The following is a 26,759-nucleotide window of genomic DNA, read 5'->3' as shown; positions in this document are numbered from 1 at the left end:
ATGTAAAATGAATCCGCGCCGTATGGGTTCCGCGGTTGGAAAAGTTTAATTTTCAACATTTTAAGAACTGTCTTAAAAATAGCAGTACTCTTAAAATTTGGCTTGATCTCATTTGTTTTATCAAAAATTCGATTTTTTCGTAAAGAATAATTGTTAAGAAAATTGTCTATTAATTTTTATCACATAAACTTTATGGAAGAGCATTGTACATGATTGCCACTGTACGAGAACTGTTTTAGAGATAACAGAACTCTTGAAATTTAGCCCGATCTCATCTTTTTATTCGAAAATGAGAGTTTTTCTTAATATTTAATTCTTAAAAAAATTTGCTATTTATTTTTATCAAATAAACTCTATGGAAGGGTATTGTACATGTGTGCAACTGTGCGAGAACTGTTTTAGAGATAGCAGAACCGTTGAAATTTAGTCAGCATCTCATCTTTCTATTCGAAAATAGCTGATTGATTGCGCGACGGAAAGGCTAACCGTTGTGAGATATTGTTCGACTCGTACTACTTAATCTATCTAAATTCTTACTTTGCGCATAATAAATTTACGATATATAAAGTGCGTACAATTTTTTATTGTTTTTGATCGGCATTAATGATTTTATGTTATTAATTAAGTGATTTCGCGACGAGAAGTCTAACCGTAGTGAGATATTGTTGACTCGTACTACTTAATTTATCTAAATTCTTACTTTGCGCATAATAAATTTACGATATATTAAGTGCGTGTTATTTTTTATTGTTTTTGACTCGCATTTATGATTTTATGTTAATGATGAAATGATTGCGCGACGAAAAGGCTAAACGTAGTGCGAAATTGTTGACTCGTACTACTTAATCTATCTATATATTATTACTTTGCGCATAATAAAATTATGATATATAAAGTGCATATAATTTTTTATTGTCTTTGACTCGTATTTATGATTTTATGTTAATGATGAAATGAATTAGTTCTTTATAATCTGGCATTATTTCTTATTTTCTTATTTAACATATATATATATATATATATATATATATATATATATATATATATACTAATTTCTTTTACTCTCCATCTCAATCTAATTAGAATTATCTAATTAGTTATTAGTTTATTTATTATTATATATTATATATAATTATCTTTTTAATCAATTACAATTTTGTAAAATTTATTAAATTTTTAAATATATTATGATAGAGATACGCACACACACACACACATATATTAAAGACAGATCCAAAAGAAAATAATATTCTCTATCATGAAATAAAAATAAATTAAGATAACGTTAATTAATTAAAAATAATACTTATTCCTCCTCTCATTCTTTGATTTATAACATATAAAATATTCTAATTCTTCTCGATATATTAATAAGTATGTTTCTCACAATCAGAATACACACATATCACACGTGTTGCTCAAATTTTTAAACGACTAGTGACATTTTACCGTAGAACATATTTTTTTTTTTCGACGTTGGCAATGTTGACGCAAATTTTCTTTGGACCGGCAAGGCGCTGAAGTTACTGGAATCGATAAAGTGTTCAGAATGGAAGCCAGTCATAAACAGCTTATTTATCTTCGCAATAATCGACCGCCGCGAGCGCTTGCAACGTGCGACAAATCATTTTGGGGTTTCAAGTGAGTGCAAAGGAAAATGCGCCGTTAATATCGGAGCTACTTAAAGCCCAACATTTGTTCCTTCGCACGATTAAACAGCTGACGAATAAGTCTACGCGTTTCTTGCGCGACTTAACCTCCCAGAAGATACTCAAAGTGCGTTTCTGAAGATTGTTTTGTTTATCTTATTTCTGTTCATTTACTTTGTGTGTGATAAGATATTTTTCTTTATTCAGATTATACTTAATTTTTTAGTTTAACTTTATATAATAATAATTCGTAATATAACTTTTGTATTGCAACATTAAGTAAAATAGTGTCGATCAAAGTGAAAGTAGATAGCAAATTTTTGACAAATACTGTTATTTTTAAGAAAGTTTTTACTTGTAGTTGCAGATGATCAATGTTGGGAGGATGGTATTGCAAATCCATTGCCAACAACAATGCAGATGCAGAAGAGGAAGACGATGAAGATAGTCCTGAGGAAGAAGTGCCTAACTATAAGGACCAGTACCGCAATCTCAAAAGGAAGCTGAAATTCCTCATTTACGTATGCAAGGAACATCTTTGTGTTTAATGTTTTTTTTTCTCTTTCATATTTAATTTGACAAAATATTGTGTTGCAGGAAAATGAGTGTTTTCAAGAAGCTCTGCGTTCTACACAAAGAAAACTGCTCAAGGTGAATAGAGACAAGAGTTTCCTATTGGATCGCCTGCTGCAATATGAAAAAGTAGATGCATCATTCAGTGAAAGTGATGAAACAGAGTCATCTGATGAAGAAGTTGTTCGTATTGATAATTCTAAAAGGTAAGAAAGTTATATATTTGATGTTACAAAAAAAAATGTTATGTTGAATTAACAAGAAGTTATTGAAATTTATTCAACTAATAACTTGTTAAACTAATTATACATATATTGTATTATAATAATATAATAGAAACTTTTATTTTGTCACATATAATAAATATGATATAATAAAAAAAATAATGCAGAGAAAACAATTTTTATTTAATAATTTATATATGAAATTTTTAGGAAAAAAGTTGAGATGAATGTCAACAATCATACTTCTCATCATTCGTCAATGGTTACAAAACCACTCAGTACCAGCAAGAAAAAAAAGAGTACGCCAAAAGTTGCTAAAACAAACAATACACCTATAGTAAGTGCACTTATAGCTGCATAATATATTTTAAAACCAAATATAAGAGTATTGATCTAGTATGTATCTTTCTCAGGTACAATCCTTAAATAATACGGTTCCAATGTCTTTAATGTCTGATGGACACATGACACCTGAGGAAGTGGAGAGACATTTGGAATCTCGTCAAACATATCTGGAACTTGTACCAGAAAAAGCACCACCTACAGTTCCAACGGAAATGTTCAGTAATGATCCTTCCTTGGACAGGTAAGCATTTTGTTCTGTAATTAATAATTTTTTTACCTTTCTCCGTATTTGTTGCATCTTTAATTAAAAATCTAATTATTAAAATAAATTTCTAGCGAGTCGAACGAAATTGGAGAACTTGAGACGTCCCCTAGTAATATGGGAGAAGATTGCCTCAGTGTGGACATGATGGCGGAGTGACAAACATTCGTTTATAGTTTACTCATTAATTATTACAAAGTGCACATAGAATTACATGGCTCTTTAAGATATTCACGCGACTAACTCAATTGTATCCACTTTATGACATAATACAAATTTTTATACACAATAATAAAGAATTCTCTTCACTTTAAGTCCCTTTTCTAAGAAGAGCATCTGTAAATTTGAATGCATTTGTCTTGTGTTTTATGCAGTTGTTTGTTTATGAATATAATTGTAGAAATTTCTCATTCTCTCACTATGACTGCAAAAAGTAATTCAATAACTAGCGTGTTAGATAGCATAATTTCAAAAATAGAAATAGAAATGGAATTAGAACAGGAAACAGCATCATATATAAATCAATCAGATCTGGAAAATACTGTAACTTCAAATAAAAGGAGCAAATTATCATCGTGCGATTCAATGGAAGATATAAACTGTCGCATTTGTTATGACCTTAATCAAGAATTGCCTGTTATATATCCGTGCAAGTGCAAGGTTCGACAGAATGAAATTCTATAAATAACAATTCAAATATCTAAAAACCCAGACCTAGTATGTAGAAAATCATAGTTTTATATATTTTTCATTACATTTGTTTAATAAATCACACATATATTAATCTATGGAATGACATTTGATTTTATTGATCAGAAAACGTATATTTGGAAAAAATGTTTCATTTCAATAATTACATAATTACAAATATGACAACTGGGATTAGGGAACGATGGGTGCAATCCATCTGAAATGTTTGGAGCGATGGTTAGAAGAGAGCAATAGGAATAGTTGTGAATTGTGCGGCTACGAGTTCAAAGTGGAACGAACACCTCGTTACAAAATTCTCCGCTCCATCGTAGTCTGGTTGTGCTTGAATCAAGATGAGCATCAAATGTACGCTCGCAGTGTGAAGGCAGATTTACTCAGATGTCTCGTAGTTATTCCCGTGACCATTGCGTGTTCCTACATCTGCGTAGTCGCTGCGGATTTTTACGCTATGAAAAATTATGACAATTTTCCACCTGCACGATGGACCACCTATTCCCTGTTGTCAATGATGGGGTTACTGATTCTATCTTTCTTCGTCTGGATTTATATGGCATTACAATATCATCAAAAAGCATGGTTTTACTGGTGGCAGAAGTCCAGCATTGTGAAAATTGTCAATTTGACGTTGAAAAATCCTACTTTAGAAATTAGAAATGAGAAACGCAACATATCCGAGCTCTGATAAATCTAGATGTTAAATTAATTGAAAAATTAATTAATTAAGAAGCCCGTCGTTTGATAGAGATCTTCCCACGACTCAATTGCGATATGTAAATGCGTACTTTGCTGCTGTCTGAAACCTTTTTCACCCAGATCTGAAAAAAATGTGTACCTTGCGATGATGTGCGATTTATTTAATATTTCGAATACTTACTGCTTCAGTGCCAATTGCCGAAATATGCGCCGCGAATCTGTTAAGATCTTTGCCTTCGACATAAACAGGTTGGCCACGGTGAAACCTGTTAATAAAAATTTCGATCAAAGTATTTTTCTATATTTATATAAAAAACCAAGCTTGAATAGAAAATAGTAGCATAAATAAATTAAAAGTACCATCTTCGTTCGTATGACAATTTGCCGTCCTCTATCCTAGTTTCTACCAATGGAGTTTCAGATGGTTGCGGTATATGTTGAGATGATATATTTACTGCGTTGTAATGTGGTAAAACTACTGTAAAAAAAACAAACAGTTTTAATTATTTATTAAAAAAATTTATTTCTTATTTTTAGCCTTTACATACATTATATATATATGTCCTTTTACATTTATTTACATAGAATGTCTTAAAATTTGCATAACAGAATACTATAGTAAGAAAAACTAAGATAAATCTTTACATGGTTTATTCCAAGCAATAGTTTTTAAAGTATAAGAACTTAAATGTAATTAATTACAAACTATGGTTAAGTACTAATCAAAAATTGCTTGAAATAAAAAACTGTAAATTTTTACTTAGTTTTTCAAGAACTTTTATACTAGAAAATATTCATGAATTTTGAAACAGCTTGTAGATGTGCACCTGGTTTGCGAACAGCAGTGGACGTTTTCGCACGATTGATCGCTTTCAAGTCGAGCTCGATCTCTTTCTCTTCCAACAGATAATTTACTGATGCCGGAGGTGGTTTTCGTCGCTTTTCCACTTTTTCAGGTACTGGATCATTGGGACGTCTGCGCAATTTTCTTGTCATTACTGGTTTCACCTGATCAACAAACAAAATAATAATCAGGGGGGTAGTTAAATTAAAAAACATTCAAAAAAAAAAAAAATCAAAATAATGTTGAAAAATATATATATTATTTCAGCAATCATAATCTCCAATACCTCCATCGAATCGCCAGTGAGTTCCATTGTGTGACGATCTGATTCAATTATTTTCCTCTTTTCTTCCATATCAGTAAGCAAATTGTCCTTCAGATCAATTTTCTTCTCTTCAAATTCTTTCACTGCTGCTTTCTTCTCTAATATATAATCTCGTTCAACCCATTCCGTCAAATAGTCTCGATAAATTATATTCAATCTCAATCTGATAAAAAATTAAAGTTTAATTCGATTATTAAAGTTTTCCACAAATAATTATTATTTATTAATAATAATGACAAATTAATTACCGTTCTTTATACTGTGCTTCTAGGCGTTTTAATTTGCGATTATATTCAGGATGTGTCCCATCTTTCAATTGCTGTAGCTGCTTCTTCAAGCTTGCTAACTTATCTTGATACATTCTGAAAAATTGAATATACGAATACATTTCGTGCATTAAATTCATTATTGATATACGACTGTTTTCTCTCTAAGCTTACTGTTCTTTAATTTCTGTATATTCCTCGGATTTTCTCTCTCCCATATCAGTTTCGCTCGCTTCCTCAGTATCTAAAAATTTCCATTAGTTTTATACAAATATTTCGATATTATTTTAAGTGTTTGTCATAAAGAAAGTGTATAATTCTAAAAATGAAAGCTAAACACGAGATGTAAGCTTTATATATCATTTTTTTATTATAAAACAGAAATACCTTCATCGCTATCATCTTGCTCCTCAGCATCCCTGTCTTCTTCCAAGAATTCCTCATTGTCTTCGTCCAGATCATAATCGTCTTGACGATCATACATTGTGCAAAATGATGATTCTTGATAAGACATGATCATTCATATCCAGTACAATGCATCCTTCATTATTGACAAGTCGCTTATAGTTATGTTATGTTAGGTCAAATCTGGGTCAGGTTAGATCTACTTACGATCACATCGCGCGCGTCGAAGCGACGCAAAACTGAACACATGATCACGTGACTGCGTGACGATTTGGTCACGTGATCGCGAGATCTCGAAATCTCGAGATCTCGAAATCTCGAGATCTCGACTCGTTCAGCATGGCTGCCGCATGTGGTAAACACTAACAAGAGGTGCGCTCTTTTATATATAAATATCGGAAAAATAATATGAACTAATTGAAAAAGTGTATTATACTGATCGATCGCGTCTTTGTGTTCTTGAATATCACAATAATACTGCGGCGTTTACGTAAATCATGTTAATTTCTTAAAGTTGTCGTTAACTTCACTTTTGCACTGCTGTGTGTGTGTTGGCGAAGTTTCAAACATGGCTGAGGGAATCGTCGCGTCGCTTCGAAAAGATATTGTTGCATCGAAGGATCAGAAAGGTATGTAAAAGAATCTTTCAAAAAGCTTCTTGAGTTTTTGCATTACATGTATATGATGTATATATGTATGTACATACATGGAACAAGACATATATTTATATAAAATTTGAAAACGCAGGAGATGCGTTTCTCTCTCGAGCTGCTTTTATATTCGATGAAATAAATAAATTTATTCATTAATCGCGATCGCGCTAAATCGTTGCATGCAAAAAGATGAAATAACAAACACAATGAAATTTGAGTAAATCGTTTTACTAATGTTTATTAATAAACATTTCATATAGATTAATTGAATTTAATATAATTTAATACGTGTTGTTGTTGTTGTTGTTGTTGTCGTAATCGTCGCAATTACAGTTTTATCGTTATTTACACTATGCAGTATAAAATGCGAGTTCGAGATTAAATCATCGTCATCATCGTCATCATTGTCACACCACTATACTGTTTAATTATTCTTATTATTATTATTTTATTATTATTATTATTATTATTATTATTACGACTTTTTCCCTTTTCTTTCTTTTTTCCTCGGACACTATCTGTCATCGATTAATTAATTATCAATGCTTGTACTCGGGAAAATGCGTGGGGGGTAGTAGGGCAGTATTTTCGTTATCACTAGTGTTGTTGGTAATTAATTCTTTGGGGGAACCATTATTCATTATGTTACAATCTAGACTAAAGTTATCGTCTAGTGGGCGTTTGTTAATATTAGGCAAATGATTAACATCGATTCCGCGAACGTCGCTTAGCGTTTGCTGTTGGGATTGAGCAGATTCGACCTCGGCGTTGTTTCCAGCGTCGGGGCTGTTTTCGGTTTGTGGGGGAGATGGATAATAGCCGCGCTGCTTTAATGGCAGTTGTTCCACCGGCAGTTGGTGTTGCTGTTGCTGCTGCTGTTGCTGCACCGGCAACGGCATCGCAGGTGGTGGAGGTGGCTGCTGCGGCGGCCGGTGCTGCACTCCTCCTCCTCCGTCCTCACTAGTCCACCGGGCTACTTGTTGTTGAGCTTGAATAAATGCATCACTAGAAAATAATAAGATTACACGAGCCCATTGGATCTAGTCCACCGCCACTAATGCTGCATTCGAACGCGGGACGTAACAATAAGATTCGGTAAACGGAGCCAACCGGAAGGCCAAGTCGACCTAAGAAGCAAAAGCTTCGGTGCATACGTGATTATTCTCCAGGCTGTTATTTCTATCGTTATTATATCCACTCGATGATATACAAAAAATACTTTATAATACAAAGTAGAAAAAAATATAAAAAGTGATATTTTATATATCACTTTTGATATCGGTCAATTTTTATAATCATGTTCTTCAAAATTTTAATTAATTAGCAGCTTTTAAAATTAATTAGCAGCTTAAAGAAAGTAACAGATGTGATGTGAATAAATTATACAAAATGCAGACAATTACTTATTATCATTTTTTTATCTATGAAAAATTAATCTTTAACTTTAAAGAGAAAGTATCACGTATACACAAGAAGTAAAAAAGTTAATTAAAACATTCAAAGCGCGCGTGCGAAGCCTTACGATTCATCACTACAATTCTATTTAATTAAACATTCCTTGTACACATGTACACATTATCTTCAAACATACCAACGAAGAAAAACTTCAGATAAGGATAAGTGCGTACATCGGTCGCAATGTAAATCATTTGATTGAGAAATGAATTGGAAATGTCTCTTACAATCGCTTGAAAAATTGAAAGATTCGTTCTGCATTTTAATTTTGCAAGTTTTGCAATGCAAAATACTAGAAGCGGCATGCGCGAGATTCGACCATAATTGTAAACTTTATCAAGTGTCCCAGATCTATTTAGAGAGATGCTAACTTTAGTTAAATAAAACTTTTTAAAAAAACGCGAACTTTAGTTATTTGAAAAACACAAATAACAATGTTTGAACAACGCTATTTGAATATCTGGAGTAGATTCGGGACGTCCTCGATCGAGCTCACTGGCCGGATATGTGTGTTGTTCGATTGTTTAAAGTTTAGAGTAACATTCACACAATGCAAAAGCGAACGAAAAAGCGTGCAAACTTTCATGTACATTTTGCTTTTTTCAATATCTTTTAAATTATATTATTATTAATATACATTTTTAAATCAATGTGATTTTTTTTTATAAGATATGCAATTGCAAACGATGCAATTGTGGAATTGCAAATTAAATATTATATGCCGAGTCCATTTATACTTTACGTAAGTTTCAAAGTCCTCTTAGCTAATAGCAATAATTTTTGTAATATAATTTTTTACTTGAATATTCTCTTGATATATTCTTGAAAAATTCGCGATGTATACATAACGAGATTAAAAATCTTATCTAAATCTCAATCTAAAATCCTGCTTTTTTTCGAAATGCGCCATAATTTTTATATTGTTTACAATTATTTCGATGTCGGTTTATGTCAACGAGTTTGATTCGTTTTCTTTTTACAAACAACAATACATGCACCATCCTTATCTGAGGTATACGCGAGTTATCGTGGGATTCGTGATGAGTGGGAGTGATGTAAACGTGAGCCGAGAGATAAGTCAATATCAGTGAATAATCTAACTAATATAGGACCCGTAGGATTTTTCGTGATGCAAGAATCTTGCGATACCTTTCACAATCGGGTGTTTCACCCCTAGTATTTGAGCCTCTGTCAGGATCGGCAGTTTCATAAATACCCTCGTCCTCGGGGTGCATTTGATGGGAGTGTTGATGGGTGTGTTGATGGTTGCCGTAAGGACTTCGAGACGTCGGCTGACGATATCTACCGTAGACGAATCTACTAGCGTCCTCGTCGCGGCCGCGACTACATCTTCTGCTTCTACGTAGGAAATCTAATCAATTCCTGCATAGGTCTACGCGATTTGCATTCGTACTTTATCTAAAACTTTTATCTGCTACTCAAAAAGTTTATTAAATTCCCATTCCTATCCCTCTTTTAGTATTTGATAAATTAATTTAGAAACAGAGAGAAATATTACTATTTTTAATTTATTATATATAAAAAAAATACTCGGGGCGCTTATCTATTTCTTTGTTTGTTCTATTTTTTTGTATAATTATTTTATTATCTGTGTGCTTATATAATTTATAATATAATCCATTATTTCGTTTATGTTCTCTAAAATGCAGCAACAGCGACATTCACACCTGTGTGCTACCGATAAATCAATTTTACTTGACGCTAAAGAATTCATACAATTTCACTCGCGGCGCCTAATATTTTAATTGCATCGCAATTAATTTATTATTATCAAGCTCGTTGCGATTATTTAGTATAAACAGACTCCGCATTTTACCTAGTATAAATTTTTTCTATGTAAAGATTTATTATATGTTTATATATTAAATGTATATCCTTTTCCATTATCTTTGCGCATGTTTTATTTTGTAATCTACGATTTCGCAAAACACATCAAATATAGTGTCTGATATACATAAATAAATGCGTCGAGTTTGACAGCCTTTTGATGCGTAAGATAGAAAAAGCAGAATAAGATAATAAGTTAACCCTCTCATTCTATTATAATTATTAAAATATTTCCATTACTTTCATACAAAATGCAAAATTAATTTGCTAATTTCCTTATCTCTATTTTTTGTTTTTTTTATACATTTATACTTTTTTTTTTATTTCTGCAAGCTAATCAAAATATACATTAAAAGTGAAGAGAGCAAAAATTTACATATACAATATATATAATATATGTTTGTATAGAATATATTATCAAATACAAAACTTATATCTCAAATTACATATATTAATTGAGAGAATAAAATCAACTTGATAAATTTATAAAAATATAATTTAAAGACATTTATAAAATAGTTATAAAATATTTTTTGCAATAATTTTAGTTAATTAATGTATGAGAGGGTTAATATAATATAAATTGGCGAAAGAGAGAAGATAGTAAGCAATTCACAGTGAGAGTTATAGCAGCGTGTGAAATGTCTGCTGACAATAATCGTGATTAACAAAGTATGAAAAAGCTTAGATGTATTTAGTCGATTGTTTCGGTAAATACACAGGGTTGAAAATTATGAATTCAAACGAATATATCTATTTTACAAATTATTACTAAAACATCTAAGAATGTTTCTTGTGTACTGTAATAAACATCTTCGAATATTTCGAAATTATGATCTGGATATTTTTTTTTTCGAAATTTTCTGGCTCGTTGTCTGAGTTTAAAAGCTTGTCTGATATAAGCGCGCGTGTTTTTCTCTCCCAAATTCTTACCCTTGAGATGACTCGCTACAGACAGAAGAATCGATTCTGTAGTGTCGATCCGGTTCGCCCTCAGATATTCGAATCTCTTCGGATTCACTCGGACTCATCTGGCCAGTCATGTAGGGTCTGATGACAGAGAGAGATTTAGTCATTAATATTCTTTTAATTTCCGCGAAAGGCTTAAATAATTATATTTAATAAAAATCGTGCAAATGCTATGTATTAAAATCCAAGAATTCAAAGTTCCGAATTCTTAAAAATTTTATGATCTGAAGCTCTAAAATCAATATTCGAATATCACGCATTTAAGGGGATATGTCAAAGTACCTGACAATTTAAAGCGGCATTACTGCTATATGTAATAAGAATATCTCACCTCGTAGTTGCTCGATGTTCGAGTTGACGAATGAGATCCTCGAGAGTGCGTATACGAATAGTGCCGCATGGCGGTTGTAGCTCCACGTCGTCTTCGTCGTCTTCCTCTTGTCCATTGTCGATGCCGTTGTCCTGGCCATCAGTGTCCTTGTGGTAAACATCAGGGTAACCGCACTCGGCCAACGATTTGCGTAACGCGTCCTCGTCCAAAAGATTGCTGCTGCCCGACGGGGTTCCTGCGAGTTCGCGACGACTCGCCGCATTCTTCAACACCTCGAGTATGTCCTCATGATAGCCATTCAACTGGTTCAACGTCCTCTCCACATGTTCGATTGCACCTCCACCTAGTCCTAAGGAGCACGTGACTCAAAGTTACCACTCCATAAGAGAGAATTCTCGGTGGTGCAGTTTGCTTTAACTCTTTCTTGCGCAATCCGTCTCTTCTTCGGAGATTTATAAATTTCTCTCTCGTGTGTATTTGCATATTATATATTTTATTTGTAAATAACAAAATGTAAATTTATCATCTAGGATTATGCACATGAGAGAGTTAAGTGATTGTAAGGTTCTTTAGAAGATTCTTTTAAAATAGACTTGTATTAACCCCTTATATCTTGGGATAATATTAAATCCTAAAGTACACTTTTTTAATAATATTAGTATGTAAAATTATATATGCTGAATTTTTGTTTTAATTTGTTTATTATGCTGAATCAGGTGATAAAAATAAAATATAAGAAAATTATTAATTTATAAAGGGTTAACGTTCGTGAAGGGTTGATGTAAGAAGTTTGATTTCGCAAAGAATCGAAAGATATAACTGAGCATGTAGCACAAGATTATAGATTTTTTAAAAATATTTGATTACTTGGATCCTAAGTTACGAATATCAAATTTAGCACATCTGTATAATAGCAGTAGTACAGTAGAAAACACACTCATTGACAAAAAAATTTAAGCATCCAGAAAAATACATAAAAATAACAACGTTACGTATCAATGATACGGCAGCAGCAACAATCATGCACTTTGGCTGTTCTTAGCATAAGATTATTCAAACTGAAATCGTTTGCATATCTATCTGCCATGTAATTATATATAAAGAATCCTATACTATTCTTATGGAAAACGGCTTTCAAAATGGGTATAGCTGCTTTCCATATGAGAATAGTGCGAGATTCTTTCGTTATATTATTGGATGCATTTCTATGGATATGTAAATTTTTTTGTCAATGAATGTAGACTAGCTTCATGATCAAACATATTTTCCTGATCAGAAAAAATGCCAAAAATTAAATATTTTTACTTGATTTTCTTAAGCTATACATGTCAAAAAAAATAGATAATTATAATTCAACATAATTTTTTAAACATAACAGTTTGTTAAAACTAATATCTTCCAAAATAAAAATAAAAAATATTTAATATTGATTATTATTCAAAATGCTCAATAAACGATGATGATGTTTTATAAAAAAAAATTATTCTCTTTTTGTGACTACGCGATACGAGGTCACGTAATTATTCGCATAATTTAAGCTACAAGTTCGGCTGGTTGATCTTTCGGCTCGTCGAAGTTCGAACTCCTTCTAGCTACTCTTCACGGGATATCGTGAGTCATTACGCCCACTTGTTGTTACAACTATCAGGCATTACAATACCGTAACCACCGTGTTTCTTTAAAATTCCCTTCTCAGGCAACTTTGTGAGATTGTTTGGTGGGAGATCAATGAAAGAGACAACCTCCTCTGCTCCCGTACCTCCATCTTCCTCCTCCATGCCATGTCTCTTCGGCTGCGGTTTATGCTCCCTGAAAAATCGATCAGACGTATATTGATGTTTACTTTTATCATTATTTTCTCGATACTTTGCACTATATTTTGTTCTCGAAAAAAAATGTGCAGTAACTCAATCGAATTAATTCTTTAAAAAGAGTTCGGGCATTTATCATAAAAACAAAATCTTTAAATCTTAATTTCTTGTATTTCCATCCTATAATAACATTATAATTCATTTATAACAATATAATAATATAACCTCATGTTATATTACATTTTAGTATTAATATTTATCTCATACCAAATGCAAAATTAAAACAAGAATATGCGCAAACAAGACTGTAAATTCTTTGAAACTAATGTTATTATTAGGGTTGTTTCATCATACATTTTTTAAATATTATTATTGCCTGTCTGATTTTTTTTCCATTGAAAAATCCAAATCTGACAATGATTTATAAAAAATAAAACGTTTAATTGATAATAATCTTTATCTTCAAGTAGAGAGGGACAGAATTTTTACTTAGCTATTGACAATGTTTTTATTTAAGTAAACTGTTTTAATAAAGATTTAAAAAATTATAACGAATTATAGACTATATAATATAATTGAGATCATTTGCAATGTGTGCTATAATTTATTGATTTTAAAAAAAATTGTCGATAAATTGCAGTGTTATTATTGCAATCGTCTTGCATTGTGGGCTTGCATCTATCTGATTGTGAAAATGAAAGATGACAATATTTAATGATATTTAATGCTCTTTTGCGATGAAATGTTTCAAGTGAGAAATTAATTTCTAATGAATATTTCGTGTGTACAGCACGATCGTGCACGTCAGCACATAATTAAAAACTAATTATATAATTATCATCTGTACACGAGATTCACTAATTCTATCCTACGGAGAAAGAAAAATATCTATCTTGATGATAACGGGACACCCCGTGCATAAGTGCACTTATTATCATGCAATAAAAAAATAATTCTAGCGGGATAAAATAATATCGGTGCAAATGATAGCGATAAGCGTGCGAGGATCGAATCGTTCATATTTGGTTCGACCACAGCGTGTGTGTTGCAAAGTCAGCTGAATTATTGAAATTGCGATTGTGCAGAAAATGATTTCGTGCGAAATACGAGAAGAGAAATGAAAGAGGACTCTCCAGGTCGGATTATTTAATAAACGTAATTAGATGCAGAGAAGAATTGACTCTGTACATCGTCAGAAATTTGCGAAACTGTAATTACAGTAACAGCAAACGCGACAAATGCTATTTCCGATGTCATTAAGACGCAGATGGACTGCCGATAATTGATCGAATCGTAGCAATGTTATGGTCCAAGTAAGGAATAAAAGTTAAATTATATACAAATGTACTTTGATCAAATGTATAGTATAATCTTAAATAGATATTATTCAATTTGCTTGTTTTTTCAAATTTTAATTAACAATTGTTATATCGGTAATTTTGATTGATTTTTAATAGTTAATAAAAGATAGAAATAATTGTCAATCGATATTATAATGACAATTATTAATAAAGAAATGTCTATCAAACTAAATTTTGTTTTCAACGGATTGTTCGAAAAAATCTATCTTTTGAAAAAAAAAGTTATAAAATCTATTTAAAAAATAATTCCTTGATCGGACCAACTGACTGATAGTGAGAAATGACGACGAGACACATGAGACTTACTTGACTCTTGGCCCGTCGGTGGCGGCGACGTTATTCGGGGGTCGAAACAGCACGCGCTGGGTCTCGCCGCGGCTAGAAATATACTAATATAGGCATGCCACGGCTATTCTTATTAACCCTCAATTACCACGTGCACCGTTTAATCTGCTTGTCATTCTAATTCCAATAAGAAATGCATTTCTTTTTTCGTGTTCTCAATAATAAAAATATTCTTTACACTAATCTAATAATTTATTATTTGTTGAATAGTGATATATTCTCTACGTGCACAAATTATAATATAATATAATTATAATATAATGGACTTTAATACATTTTACTTGAATTCTTATTTTCTTTGCCAAGCTATTTATAACATTAATTTATAGACTTACAATTGAAAAACTATCATAGATTATTCTTTAGAATTAAAAAATTGAATAATCAAAAAAATATCTCAATTGAAAAATTTAATTATATAAAAAGATGTTTGAAGACAATTGTATATATAGATATCTAACAGAAATAAATAAAATTGTTATATATTGCAATTATTTTTTACTATGTTTAAATTATAAATTAAACTACATACACTGGGATTAGCGCTGCACTTTTTATAATAATTGAGGGTTAATAAAATGTTTGTGTGTAATGCCATTTTCCATTTCTTTACTTGCGGAATAAAAAAAAATCGATCGAGCTAGACTCGTAATTTTCTGTCGTTCGCGCGTTTTGATTTTACTACCGACAGATAGGATTAATGAATAAATAATATTTTTTACAAAGTCTAAATTTCATCGAAAAAAACCAAATTATTTTAGCTTTAAAATTTCTTGAGGATAAAAATTTATAAAATATTACAATTTGTGTGTGATGTCATAATTAAAATTATTATCAGGGTATAATGAATCAGGATAAAGCTCTGTGAACAAAAGCCATATTAAAATATAATAACTTTACATTTCTATATAATAATTTTTTATGTACAAAAAATATATCTCTAGATATTTCGTAATCTTTTAAAAATTCGGTATTTTATATTAAAAAATCTAACGCAATTAACAAGATCAGGAAGATCATTACGAAGCGCATACTAAAAGCTTATGTAAAATTGAGGAGTCGAGATTTACCTGAAATAAAAAGGTATCGAACTCCTCGCAAAGTCACATTGATTCAAGCAAACTTCAGCTAATTTCTTAGAAAGCTGCTTATGCATTTTTAGTAATAAGCTCGTTATACAGAATGAGCCAAAAGTACAATCAAAAATTAATTTATATAAAAAGGAGAATTAAAAGAGAAGAGAAAGAGACAAAAGAATAAAATATTATAGAAATTATCTTAAATATATATAGTAATAATTGATCACATTTGGCCCTTTCTGTAGTTATCTATAGTATTAGGAAGATGCGAACTGCGTTCATCGTTACATAATGACGATATTTCTCAAAATCGATCGAACGACAGAAGCATTTCGAGCTGCAATCAATCCTACATTATACATCGATAAATGCATAATACTTATTAACATTTGTAGGATGTATTCTGGGACATCGCGATGGTTTAATAAAAGAATATGTTTAACATGCATGTTAAGATTTGTCGATTGCGAGAAATATAATGAGAAATATGATGAAAAATTAAACGGGATGTAATGAGATGCTCTTATTTTTTATATTAATATGTATATTCTATTAATGTAGTAATTTGTACTGCATTATTATAAAAATTTTTAATTCAAAACTTTTAATAAGAAAATCGATATCATTGCTAATTAATTAAGATTGTATTATAATTATGTAAATTATTCTGTTAGCAATTTATTTAAGATTTCGAATCTCTCGATTTGCTCCGACGTAATCAATATATCTTATTTAAATCAACATAATTTAATTAACACCAAGATATTTCAATTATATAAAAAGAGAAACAAAAAGAGTTTCAAGTAAAATATTAATTAAAAATGTTTATTCTCTCTATAAAATTTTCAAATCTTTTTAAACAAAAATTGTTATACATTCTTTGTGCTAAAGTATATTATTAATAGAAAACAAAAAATTAAACTAAAAAATATTCTATTAGGTTTCAGAAATTTATAATATTTTTTAATTTACGAACATATTAATTCATAAATGACAATTTTTTAAATCGATTCTCTGCTTTGTGCGTGAGTACAAGTCAGAGTCCTACTTGTCAAATTTAATTTTAACGTTCTCTGTATACTTCATCCATTTCTTGCAAAGTTCAATATTTTTTTTTGATAAGCTCTTCGATTGTATTAGAATATCTTTGTAATTCAAAATAGCCAATGGCAAAATAAGCAACGAAATGACCGTCGTACCTGTAATGAGGCATTCTGCCGAAAGTGAGAATCTTGTTCACCGTGTCTAATGCCGCAGCTTCCGCATGATGATTACCGGAAACTCCGCTGTAACTCTTCTGCTGCGGCTTTTTCGAGTATGGCGGGTCGTATTTCTGGACGGTGCTCTTCCTTCTGCGAGAAATTCGCCAATTACGCATAGCTTGTCGATTCGTATTACAAGAAAAAGTGGCAAAGCACATGCAGGCTAACGGGAGATCAATTTAAAGTATCGCAAAATTTTTCAATGGTTAGTGATGTTAAGAGGGATTACCAATTGCATGGACCGATTAATATTGTTATTGATTAACTAATATTTGCCAATGTACAATTAGTTAATTGCAAAAAACTTAGCTTTTGTTAGTCATTTTAATTGACATCAAAGAATTACCTGAAGTAACTGGAATACTGGAATACTGGATTTGTGGAAATATAAATGATTTTATATAACGTTATTATATAACATACGGGAAAATCAAAGAATTTATCAATATAATTTTAAAAATCGACAAATATAGAAAGAGTCTAGATAATAAAAATGTCTATGTAATACAAATCTAATTCTGAATCTTTTAAAATAGATGTAATTTTTTACACATATCAAATATAGAAATAAATAACGATATTCTTAATAATAATTAATGTAATATTAAATTTTAATTGACATTAATGTGCAAGCCTTTGCAATACAGCTCATAATTATTAATATTTAACAATGTTCAATACTTTGCAATGATTGTCCTTGTATTGATTTATTCTGACAAACGAATCCATCGATGCAAACTTGGCGCTGATAATCCCTCTTAAGCTGGCGGATGAGACTCATCAGAGTCTACGTACATAATTCTGTGATCAAAATTATTACGGATAACACAAAATTATATTACAAAAATTCGCATTTCAATCAATATTCCCAATTTACAATTTTTGCTATAAAGTCAATGAATCCTTTTGGCATGCAAAAGTTAACTCTGAAGCAAAATAGATAACCAGTCAATTGGTACATCCACAGCTGCCCTTACAGGGATCATCTTCCACTGCAGTACCCATTAACCAATCAATAAAAAACAAATAGCAGTTTAACTCTTAAACGGTATTAAGTTCAGCAATGTGAGAAAAAATTTTTAACAATTTATTAAATAATTAATTCATCGTTATTTCGTCATTTTGCTACAAAAAATGTAAACGAAAAGATAAACATAGATAAGATAAAAAATAAAAAATAAAAAATTAAAATTATTATATAAATTTTTTAAAAAGATATATATATATATATATACTGTTTAAGGCTAAATAGATAAAGAGATAAGTCAAGCTTTAAAAGAAATAAAATGAATTATAAAGTGGGTGATGTTTTATTTTTGAATAACAAAACTTTATTTCAAATTTTTTTTCTAAAATAAAAATAACTTTTACTTTTGAAATGTGCGTATAATATTAATCGGGAAATACAATAAATATTCCAGATAACATTAATTATTTGTCAAACTTAATTATCAATTATTGTGTTTAAGGGCAAAACTTTATAATATTTTTTTATATCCAACTTTTCTCATCACTAGCAAAAAAAAAAAAAATTAATATCATGGTAAAGAAGAAAGAGTTAAAGTAAAGAAATGTAGAAGAGAAATAAGTACTAAGAATTTAAATGGCATGAATATATACACATATATATGCACCTGTGAGTACATGTATATAATGTGTATATGCATAAAGAAAAAAGTATATTAGTAGCGAAGCATCATTCTCTTCGAGGAATTTGAAATCGAATTTCTTGATGAGTGTTCAATATTTGAAACTTCTAACTTTGCGATAACCTTTTAATTAAATAATAAATATTTCTTAAAATAAAACAATTTTTTTTGTAAAATGCATAAAATAGTATATGAGCTCTACTAAAGCCTACAACTCAGGATTCTAAAAAGGATCTAAAAGAGACCTAATTGTATTAAATATATTAAATAATTATATTAAATTATATTAATTAGAAACTATATGTTTAGCTTTATCAGAAGAATACTGTTATAAATAGGTTGATCATTAAATGAGAACAAACTGTGTAACCAAATTATTAAATAGAGACATAATAATAAAATTAGATCTACATATGTCAAAACTTATGTCATTGCGCACTAAGACACTAGCATCAAAGCGACATCAAGCAACGAAACTGAATGCTAAGAAAAGAAGCAGCACTGCAAATTTCCCGAAGAGCAGCATGCCACTCTTAACACACTTTTTCCACTCCGCGTATCATACGTACAGAGAGAAAGAGAGAAGAAAAGAGAGATGGAAAGATAGAAAACGACAAAAATGACAAAAATTGAGAAAGAAAGGGCACAGAGAAAAAAGTTCTACTTGTGTATGTTTCTGCACACTAACCTGAGACAGAGGGAGAAGTTTTTATGTACTACGACTGACCTGTAGCAGAGAGCCATCAGAGCAAATACTACGAAAACACCCCCTACCACCGACATGAGCATACCAACTAAAAATACAGTGTTAGAGCCGTGGTAGTTCTCTGTATGCGTATTGTATGTATGTAATTCGTCGTCATCACATCGTCATCATCATTAGCATATATCATTATCATCATCATTATCATCATCATCATTATTATCCATTATCATCATCATCATCATCATCATTATTATCATCATTGTCATCAGATGTGGCGAGTCATCGTTTACGCCGTCATATATAAATGGATTATTGTTTGTTCATTTATTTTTTTGTTTTGTAAACGAGGATTTACACCATTGTAGTTTACGCAGTGCAGGAGGGTGATTCGATTCGGTATTTTCGTATCCGAGCGTCCCACAACATGCAGACAGACAGAGATGGCAGACAGAAACAGACAAGAAACAGAGAAGCCAATATCAGCAGAGACATACATATATGTATATTATTGTATATACATAGACGATTGCGATCTAACACAGTGTTCATTCTTAAAATAATGCAATCGAAGCTTTATTTATATTATTATTAATATTATTATTATTATCATTATTATGCTTAAAACACGATATATGATTACAAACTTAATGCGATTTATTTTAATATTATAATATTATATACGTATATATATTTTTTTTCGAGTTGCATTTTAAAATGAACACTATATACATTATCACTCTAATTACCAAACTTCATAACTCAAAAATGCAGATTCAGCGTTCATTCACGTAGCATTGAAATCTGCAAGTTGAAGTTACCAAGTTTCATAATCAGGGCAATATGATTATGCTTGACAGATTTTTAGAATTTCTTGATTCTCTGAGAATCAAGATCTGAGAATCCATATATCTAGATCATATCTATTCAAGAACCTAAAATCATGTAAGAATCCTGTGAATAATCCATAAATCTGTAAGATTTCAAAAATCTCAGAAATCAAGGAATTCAACATTAAGGAGAAGGACATTAAAATCTGCAGATCTCACACACACACAACAGTATCCAAGGATTCAATGATATGTAGATCCGTAGATTTGGGAGAATCCAAGAATCATATCATAATCCTGCGCTCATATTTTCTCTGGAAAAAGACAGCTTCTCTTTCTTGTCAACCCTTTCAGTTTTAAATATTCTCTCGTTATACAATTATAATAATACTTAATTATAAGTAAATTAAATCATATAGAGGATAAAATGTGTCTTGAGCGAACAATTGCCGAAAGGGTTAATATAATTATATTTAATTCATCAGAATATCGATTTTTCGCAAAGAGCTTATTTCGTTGACTCGAAAAAATCGATTGTTCTAACTTTCAAGCGTCCTCCAAATTGCACACAATTATCAATAAATGACGATGTCGAATAGGTTGTACGCTATTCAGCTTCTTTCATGCTTTCATAGGGCATACAAGCAGCTGGCACATTATATAGTTTTTTTTGACGTCGCCTTTTGAGGGACGGCTAAAAATTTTATGAAGTACACTTTTTCGTTATTGGACACATTTTTATTTCTAATTGTCTGGCATTTCTTCTTTTTTCTTCTTTTAATATACGTGTAATATAAAACGTAATTAAGAAATTAATTAAAAGAAATGTCAGCAAATTTAAAGAAACATCACATTTCCTAAGTTTATATTTGTACTTTATTGTTTCTTCGTGTTTAAATGATTTTACTTCTCCCTTATTTTTTAATTCACAGCATTTTTTTTCAACTATCCCTCAAAACGCAATAATCAACTAAGACCAAAGTCTTCGTTCGAACAACATAGTCACGATCATAAATCACTATGCCATGAGCACAACCATAGCACACCACATAGTGACAATATATTATTAATATATAATATATAAAAGAAGATGTACATATACTTGTCATGTATGCGAGTGATACAGATACAAAATCAGCTGCATTCTATTTTTATGAAAAATACATATTGATAAATATAACTGAAAGAAAAAAAGAAAGAGAAAGAGAGAGAAAAACACATATTAAACAATATTTGAATTTTTAACAATTAATAACGGCTGTTTTAATTAGTGATAAAACATTCAAATATTAAATAATTTAATATATCTAGGATTTAAAAATCTTAAGGGAAATTAACTATACATTACCTAAAATATTTAAGATATAAAGTAACTTAAGATTCATGAAGCGTAGTACTATAACGTGATGGGAACTAAATAATCTCAAATCCATAGCATCTAGGACAACTATGCTCTTCTGAGGAACTTCTTAGCAAGGAATCTAGGATGCGAGATAACTAAAATCTAACAATAAGTGAACTAAAAGCTGAAGTATCGAGGAGCTAAGGACGCAAGCGATCTAAATTGCAAAGCACGTAATAGGATCGAAGAAAGTTTCAAGAGATTATTTATACTGGCGGTTCTTGCAACTTATTTAGCAGGACCAAACAGAATGAGGAGAAATCAAAGATAAATAAGAGACATCAACATATAAATAATTTTTCCGCTGTCGTTGTGTGAACGCAGCGACTTTTGTTTCTGCAACTCTCGCGTTTATATGAATATGTGAAGAGTGAACACTGAGTAGAATAGGCTAAAAGTGATCGATATCATGATAGAGTATTTATGGCCGCGTGCAATGCCTCCTTATCATCATCATCATCATCATCATCATCATCATCCAGCTAGCCATGAATTACGACGACGAAGACGACAGGCCTTGATCTGTTCTCGCTGTTACTGTACCTGTAGCAAACAGCCATTAGTGCAAAACAAAGGAAGACGCCCGTCACGACACCCACCAGGATCACAACCATCAATCCTGTAGAGAGATTGTTGTTGGTGCCTTCTGAAATGATCAAGCATTTGGTAGCCTGCTCATGTGTGTGTACTTTATTTGTGTACGTGAATGTGTGTATTGCATCACGTGATGATTGCATCCTAATATATGGAGATATCGTCTCTTTAATCATAAAACTTTCTAACTCCAAAAATTCTGAAATCTCTTCCTCTTCTCGCTAAAAAACTGATTTGATCTAATCTTAATGAACATCTGAAGTTAGCAATTAGAAAGTTCTATAATTAAGGCGATTCTTATAACACGTATCATTTTTTATATATTATAATATATACTAAGATATACTACTTAATTTGAGAGAGGAAGGTACAGCGAGTCGGAAAGTACAGCAAATTTAAAAAATATAAAGCGAAGACAATTTTTTTTTAATTTAGCAAATCTAGGGATCTAAAAGTCCAAGGTTTCAAATCTAATTTATAATCTAATTTATAATCTTTTCCTTTCTATAAACAACAAAATGGCCTAAAAGTATGGCTTAAGGGATAAAAACGGGGATGTCGCATCCGGAAGGACCGAAAAAATACTAAAAGGATATAATAGGATACAAAAGGATCCTTCTTTTTCACTCTCATACGATATATGAGTTCACATACGTATCTGATTTTATGTGCACAGCTGATAGTATGACCCCAAAAAAATCTTAACTCTGTCTTATCGCGAGCCTAAAGTCGATTAGATTGATCGACTAAGCTTATATTGCTAGAATTGAACGTACAGTAGACTTCCTCTTTTTATCGAAAATGATATTACTTCCGGCCCAAATTTTTCGCCGATAAGAGAGACAGGGCTTATCACTGATCGAATGTGAAATCGATTTAGAAAAGCCGTAACTTCTATCTGGCTATCGATAGTTATTCCCTTTCCCGAGATTTTATATTATCTTTAAATAGATTTTATTTAGTTTATTCCTCTTGCGATTAATCATACACATGCTTATTTAGAGCTCATAAAGTTTTAAATTGCAATTTTATTTATATAACAATTATTATGGTAAATATAATTTTTTAAATAAAAATTTAGACAAGATTTATAAAAGTAACAATAAATTACCGAGAGCCGAAAATAATTAAAATTTTATAATAATTATAAAATGTTCTCAACAAATGCATCATTACATCACATAATTACTGATAATGATAATGATTTAATAGAAGTCCGCTGTACTCTCAATGATAATTAATAATAGTTAAATAACTCGATAATTAATAATAGCAAAGTGCGAAAACAAGCAATACGACTGTATAATTAATAATTATATAAGTATTATATATATTTTTATAACACACTTAAATTCTACGATATGAAATTAATGCGAAATTGGAGTTGTTAGCCACTCCTATTTATTTTCTCTCATATCATATTCATATTATAAATAATAATTATTAAATAACGTATTTTATATAATTGTATCGAAAACTCAATTCAAATATTAACAGCACAATAATCAAATAAGATTTTATAGCAATATTTAATACAAAGCATATTTTAAATATTCAAATTGATCTGCAAAATGCAGTCGTTTAAACTTTTGTTCGTAGCTTTGCATGTAAAGAATCACTTGCGTATTAAATAATATTTAAAAAAATTATAATTTAAAAATTTTCTACGTCAGCTATAAATATTATACTTTAAATTTCGGATTGCATATTTCTTGATTTGCTGTTTTTTTTAAATGAGCCATCGATATAAGAATGATAAACTCGTATGTGCGTCGAGACGATTTTTCGACTCCTTTCAGGCAATTAACTTTCCAGAAAGCACACATAGTAAAACAAGATTTACACTACGAATTCGTATAATAGAAATTCGTATAAAAAATTATATAGAAGTTTTGTGTATTGATCTATATGCCTGCTAGAGAGTTAATTATAACATTTAAAAAAATTCTGCAAGAATGATGGCGCATCAATTTCCCGCTTTTATCCTCTATATATATAAATTAATTATATGTATACAATTGTGAAAAAAAATTGTGTAAGGAATCACATAACTTACCGTAGGGGGTCTCTTTCTTCTCCATTTTAGAATCAGATTTATTGGTTGGTTTGGTTGTCGGCGGTGATTCCGTCGGCGGTTCCGTCGGGATAGGTTGTGCTATGGAACAGTCCGGACCGCTCCAACCAGGATAGCAATAACACTTGTTGACGTTCGTACATACCTGCGATAAAGCAACAATTTTTAGCAATCACATATTTAACATAAATTAATGTATGTAATTATATATGGTGTACTCGACGTGCCACGATAATCTTTTAATCTTATAAATAATTGTGAAATCAATAAAGAGCATTAAATCAAAGAAATTCATTATTATATATATAATTTCAATGAGATATGAGAGAACTCTCTAAAAATCAAATCTTTTAAATACATAATTCAAACATATTCTTCTGTTTTAATTTTTGATCAGAATTATTATTTGTCACATCCGCATTAGGTAGGAGTAAATTACTCTAAATTATTTGTCATGAAATATGCTTACGCCATGTCCCGAACATTCGCTGTTATCGTGATTACTAGGACATTTGTCTTGATCCATGTACGGAAACAAGCTCACGCAAGATTGATTCACGCAAATCTAGAATACATAATTAACAATTCATGTATAATGCGAATCTAGGATTAATGATTAATGAAAAGATTATTTAAAGATGTTTAAATCTACGCATAACAGTTGTCACTTGTAAGTGCGCAAATTGAATATAAAATATTATTTAGCTAATTACCAAATTATCGCCGCAAGATGTGCCATCACGGACCAACCCCAAACCTGGCATATCGGATCCTTCCACTCTCCCAGTCGTAGACCTTGCAAATCGAAATAATTAATTTAATAAAGCTATAAGTTATTGTCAAATGTGATTAATTAAATATGAATATTCGATTTGATTAGAAACGCACGCAGCAATTTGACTTGGTTATTAAATACTCACTTGCATTGATATTCCTGGCTATTGATGGAAGCTACAGTTCTAGAATAATTGTCCTTCATTCCTTCGATTACTGGCTGCTCTCTTCCTTGTTGACATTGAAGAGATCCGCAACGAACGTGTCTGAAAGAAAACATTTTTTGCCTTGACACTTATAAGCCAATATTATATCTAAATTTATAAATTTACAGTTGAAATAATTTGGATTTTTCAATATGATAATAATTAAATTTAAACAAAAACGTAGGAATTTATGTTTAATAAAGATTTATTTAATTTTTTATTTGCTAATTAAATTTTAAAATAAAAATATGTTATAAAAATTAAAACAGTAATATGTTGATTTATTTTATTTGTTACAGGTATAGCATTGCTGATAAGTTGCGCGCGAGTTTCTCGAACGGACGTTGATTTGTGCGATTATAGTTTTCGCATCGTTCTCATTGCACAATGTACACGAAATACGCGTGTGTCTCACGCGTCGCGTCGGGAGTGCCGTGTAAAAGTGTCGGGCGATCGTAATTATTCGTGTTTTCGCGAGTGTCGTGAATGCTGTCATGGACCAAGAGAGGAGGAGGAGGCCCGGGGAGGCATCGGGCACCATCGGGGCAACTGTGAGGTATGCAAAAAAAATTTTTTTTTAAACTACATTGAGATATTCGACCGTTTTTAGACTTTCAAAACACCCTGTACATCCCCCCCCCCCCATACACACACATACGTACATATATACATAATTTGAATACTTCTTGTTTTCAGATCAATGTGTGTGCTGTGTACTACAACTTCGCTATTGCACGTATCGGTGAGTGAGAAATTTATTTTAACATTTCTATAACGGTAATGAAGCTGGCGTCTCATTTTGTGAAAGCTCATAAATAATTAAGAATTCTGGTTTTATTTTCAATAGTTCTACTATTGGAGATAAAGCAAGAACTCTTAATTATTTATAAGTTTCCACGAAATTATAGGCTAGCTTCACACACATATTATTATTTTAAAATTTAATTAGCAAATTAACGCTTTATTAATATTTTTTAAATAGAAATTAGTTGATAATAAAGCGTTAATTTGATAATTAACTTTTAAAATAATAATATGTTGAAAATATTAAAATAGTAATATGTTTTAAATAAATATGTTATAATACCTTATCCGCGATTAATATTTTTTGACAGA

The 26,759-nt window shown here is 30.8% G+C and overlaps 4 protein-coding genes across 20 annotated transcripts in view; 2 read left to right on the top strand and 2 right to left on the bottom strand.

Annotated features, from left to right (window-relative positions):
- Positions 1–1,524: 1,524 nt before the first annotated feature.
- Positions 1,525–3,352, top strand: LOC145942730 (uncharacterized). Of its 2 annotated transcripts, none has more exons than XM_083049708.1 (6): positions 1,525–1,776; positions 2,011–2,170; positions 2,247–2,428; positions 2,657–2,783; positions 2,860–3,032; positions 3,128–3,352. In XM_083049708.1, the coding sequence occupies exons 2-6, from the start codon at positions 2,024–2,026 to the stop codon at positions 3,210–3,212; spliced, it is 714 nt and encodes a 237-aa protein (XP_082905834.1). In that variant the 5' UTR covers positions 1,525–1,776; positions 2,011–2,023; the 3' UTR covers positions 3,213–3,352. The 2 variants fall into 2 exon arrangements, with proteins under 2 accessions (XP_082905834.1, XP_082905835.1); XM_083049709.1 differs by having other exon boundaries at positions 1,527–1,641.
- A 49-nt stretch (positions 3,353–3,401) lies between these two features.
- On the top strand, positions 3,402–4,446 carry LOC145942945 (E3 ubiquitin-protein ligase MARCHF3). Its single transcript, XM_083050121.1, has 2 exons — positions 3,402–3,713; positions 3,940–4,446. The coding sequence occupies exons 1-2, from the start codon at positions 3,402–3,404 to the stop codon at positions 4,444–4,446; spliced, it is 819 nt and encodes a 272-aa protein (XP_082906247.1).
- On the bottom strand, positions 3,821–6,499 carry LOC145942729 (sin3 histone deacetylase corepressor complex component SDS3). Of its 2 annotated transcripts, none has more exons than XM_083049707.1 (8): positions 6,280–6,499; positions 6,067–6,136; positions 5,875–5,988; positions 5,588–5,789; positions 5,285–5,465; positions 4,818–4,932; positions 4,639–4,723; positions 3,821–4,579 (listed from the first exon to the last, which is right to left on the bottom strand). In XM_083049707.1, the coding sequence occupies exons 1-8, from the start codon at positions 6,410–6,412 to the stop codon at positions 4,484–4,486; spliced, it is 996 nt and encodes a 331-aa protein (XP_082905833.1). In that variant the 5' UTR covers positions 6,413–6,499; the 3' UTR covers positions 3,821–4,483. The 2 variants fall into 2 exon arrangements, with proteins under 2 accessions (XP_082905833.1, XP_082905832.1); XM_083049706.1 differs by having other exon boundaries at positions 3,824–4,579; positions 4,818–4,935; positions 6,280–6,497.
- Positions 6,500–7,162: 663 nt separating this feature from the next.
- Mmd (disintegrin and metalloproteinase domain-containing protein mind-meld) overlaps positions 7,163–26,759 on the bottom strand; it is a 40,751-nt gene continuing 21,154 nt past the window's right edge. For 2 of the 15 annotated variants that reach the window (XM_083050315.1, XM_083050317.1), the window contains exons 15-26: positions 25,584–25,703; positions 25,377–25,458; positions 25,133–25,228; positions 24,646–24,808; positions 22,539–22,638; positions 17,349–17,501; positions 15,032–15,103; positions 13,214–13,362; positions 11,554–11,902; positions 11,187–11,303; positions 9,555–9,764; positions 7,163–7,955 (exon numbers count right to left, since the gene is read on the bottom strand). In XM_083050315.1, the coding sequence (XP_082906441.1) occupies positions 7,490–7,955; positions 9,555–9,764; positions 11,187–11,303; positions 11,554–11,902; positions 13,214–13,362; positions 15,032–15,103; positions 17,349–17,501; positions 22,539–22,638; positions 24,646–24,808; positions 25,133–25,228; positions 25,377–25,458; positions 25,584–25,703 (2,077 nt within the window). In that variant the 3' untranslated portion in view covers positions 7,163–7,489. Of the gene's footprint in view, positions 7,956–9,554; positions 9,765–11,186; positions 11,304–11,553; positions 11,903–13,213; positions 13,363–15,031; positions 15,104–17,348; positions 17,502–19,748; positions 19,888–22,538; positions 22,642–24,645; positions 24,809–25,132; positions 25,229–25,376; positions 25,459–25,583; positions 25,704–26,759 lie in introns of all 15 variants that reach the window. The other 13 variants (XM_083050309.1, XM_083050310.1, XM_083050314.1 and 10 more) reach the window with 12 other exon arrangements.

This window comes from Prenolepis imparis, unplaced genomic scaffold, assembly GCF_030444845.1.
Source record: "Prenolepis imparis isolate NDT839.2.m4 unplaced genomic scaffold, iyPreImpa1.0 SCAF_11, whole genome shotgun sequence".
Lineage (NCBI taxonomy): Eukaryota > Metazoa > Arthropoda > Insecta > Hymenoptera > Formicidae > Prenolepis > Prenolepis imparis.
This window is presented reverse-complemented; position numbering and strand designations above follow the sequence as displayed.